The sequence below is a fragment of the Urocitellus parryii genome, chromosome 4 (genome assembly GCF_045843805.1).
Source record: "Urocitellus parryii isolate mUroPar1 chromosome 4, mUroPar1.hap1, whole genome shotgun sequence".
In the NCBI taxonomy this organism is placed as follows: Eukaryota; Metazoa; Chordata; class Mammalia; order Rodentia; family Sciuridae; genus Urocitellus; species Urocitellus parryii.
The window spans coordinates 17,092,289-17,095,091 of record NC_135534.1 but is presented as its reverse complement, the minus strand read 5'-3'; the positions used below and the strand labels follow the sequence as shown (position 1 = coordinate 17,095,091).

At 33.0% G+C, this 2,803-nt stretch overlaps 1 protein-coding gene across 1 annotated transcript; it reads right to left on the bottom strand.

Moving 5' to 3' along the window:
• Positions 1-1,599: 1,599 nt before the first annotated feature.
• On the bottom strand, positions 1,600-2,592 carry LOC144254204 (olfactory receptor 5T1-like). Its single transcript, XM_077797222.1, has one exon. The coding sequence runs from the start codon at positions 2,590-2,592 to the stop codon at positions 1,600-1,602; it is 993 nt and encodes a 330-aa protein (XP_077653348.1).
• Between the last annotated feature and the right edge of the window lie 211 nt (positions 2,593-2,803).

Here is a 2,803-nt window from a genome sequence, read left to right as displayed (position 1 = left end):
AAGATATATCTAGAAATATTTTGAAGTAGGTTACAGAAAATTCTCCTTAGATCAGAATACGAAAAATAAATTTCTGGTTTTGGGCTGTAAAAATAATATATATATATACTTATGCATATTTATATGTTTATATATATAGATGTAAGCTTGATTTTTATAGATTTAAAGTTTGTCTACAATGTTGTCAGTGTATGTCTCTGAATATTATATTGCTTTATTTTTAAGGAGAATTTTGAGTGTACATTTTACTTTCAAACATATACTTGTTTAAATAGAATTGTGTGGCTCCTCTTCCCATAATAGGTTAGAAGAAATTAGAAAATGAAGTACCACAAGCTATTATTAGAAATCTCAAACACACATTTAGGAATTATATCATAAGAGGAATTTTGGATTTTTGTTTTTGTTTTCATTACTGGGGATTAAACCCAAGGGTGCTTAATAACTGAAATACATAGATAGTCATTTTAATTTTTTATCTAGAGACAGCATTTTGTTCAATTGCTGAGGCTGGCCTCCAACTTACAATCTTCCTGCCACAGCCTGAAGAATTGCTGGATTGTGGGTGTGTGCCATTGAGCATGACTGGAATTTAATTTTGATTGCTATATTTTCATAGAATCACAGGAAAATCACTCCTTTGGAATAAAAAACAGGTTTCATTTTAAAAAGTAAATATCTACTTTTTATGTAAACAAATTTTGAAAAAAAATAAAAATAACCAATAAAAAATAAATAGAGTGCAATTATTCAGAGATATGAATTACAGTCAAAAAAAGAGTGTTTCCATTTATGGGTCTTTTTTTATTAGCTACAAATTTGTGGAATGAGAACAAATGTAAGATTTTTCCTTATAAATAGAGGACAAATACAGGTCTTGGAAATGAGCTCGCATTTTGCATTTAGCAACAAGGATCACAGCTTCTAATAAAACTAACTTTCTAATCTTGAAATAGTCACATGTAGTAGCCATTTCTATGCTATTCTCTAAGCGATATTTTCACTTGTTTTCCAGTCCTTGAGTATAATCTTTAAAAAAAAGCTTCATTTGTGTTTTGGAATATTGGAATGCATCTACTCAATTTCTCCTTTTGAATAGAAAAATTGACTAATAATAGAAGAAATATGGTTTAGAGTCAAATGGGGCAAAACATGTAACAGATGCCTAGTTTTATCTGAGTATGTAGGATAAATTGGGCAATTGTAGTAACATTTGGCAGAACCGGGATTGAACAATCAGGTTTAAATTCATCCTGGGTGATAGAAACTCATTATAAACAATGCACACATATATGAAGTCATACAATCTTGAGAACATTATTCCTTTCATAGTCACTGAAAATCAACGTATTTATCAATTAATTTAAAACAAATATATGTGCATAAATGATTGTTCAATGCAGATCAGTTTGAACATAGGAAGTATACAAATATTTTAATATATCATCATTTCTAACATGCTGCTTTAGAGGACTAATTAACACTTTATTTGAACATATTCTAGCATATATATCACTATTAAGTAAAATCAACAGCGTTTTTCTCTAGTTGCTGAACATGCAGATATCAAATATCAGGTAACATTATTTTTAGATTTAATCAATTTTTAAAATGCACTTTATTTTTGAACAAATTTCTCTCAAATAATTTTTTCACTGCCTCTTTTACATCTTTGTTTCTCAAGCTGTATATAATGGGATTCAGCATGGGAATCACAATGGTGTAAAATGTTGACACTATCATATCATGATCTAAAGCATAGCTGGAACTCGGTCTCACATACATGAAGAGGATTGTCCCATGATAAATAGACACTCCAGTGAGGTGAGAGCCACAAGTAGAGAACACTTTCCTCCTTCCTTCAGCAGAATGCATCTTCAGAATGGCCAAAAGGATGAAGCCATAGGAGACCAGAACAATCAGGATGGTGACTATTTCAATAGAGCCCACAAAGTAGAAGAGGAGAAGCTGGTTGGTGTGAGTATCAGAACAAGAAATAGCAAGGAGAGGAGGGATATCACAGAAAACATGTCTGATTTCATTGGACCCACAGAAGGACAAACGGAAAGTGGCCACTGTGTGTATAGAAGCATGGGAAATGCCACCAACATAGGAAGCAATGATGAGTGGCACATAGGTCCTGGGTGACATGCTCACTGAATACAGAAGTGGGTTGTAGATGGCCACATAGCGATCATAAGCCATTGCAGCCAAGAGAAAGCATTCCGTGGTCCCAAAAGTAACAAAGAGAAACATCTGTGTTTCACATCCAAAAAGTGAAATGGATTTTTTCTTTGCCAGGAAATTGACCAACATATTTGGGGTGACAACAGTGGAATAGCAGGCATCCAAGAATGATAAGACACTCAGAAAGTAGTACTTGGGGTTGTGGAGCCTGGAATCCTCAATGACCAATACAACCAGTCCCAAATTTCCTATCAAAGTAAAAAGATAGATGCCAAGAAATAGTAAAAATAGGAAAACTTGCAGGTAAAAATCATCTGTGAAGCCCAATAATATAAACATTGTGACTTCAGTAGTATTGTTGAACTGAATCCTGGATAAATCCATATTTGATGGTATCCCTGACATTTAATTTAACACTTAGGTTTTCTAAGAGCAATATCCTGCAAAAGTAGAGTCCAGTCAATTAAGCCCTCATGTTTGGGCTTTGGAAAAGCATAGCAAAATCTTGCCATTAAAGAGTGTGCAATGATGAAGATGATGTATTCCAGTGGAGGCATTATTCTGTTTAAATGAATTTAAGAAATTAGTCAGTTGTTGGATATGTTTGTCACATTAA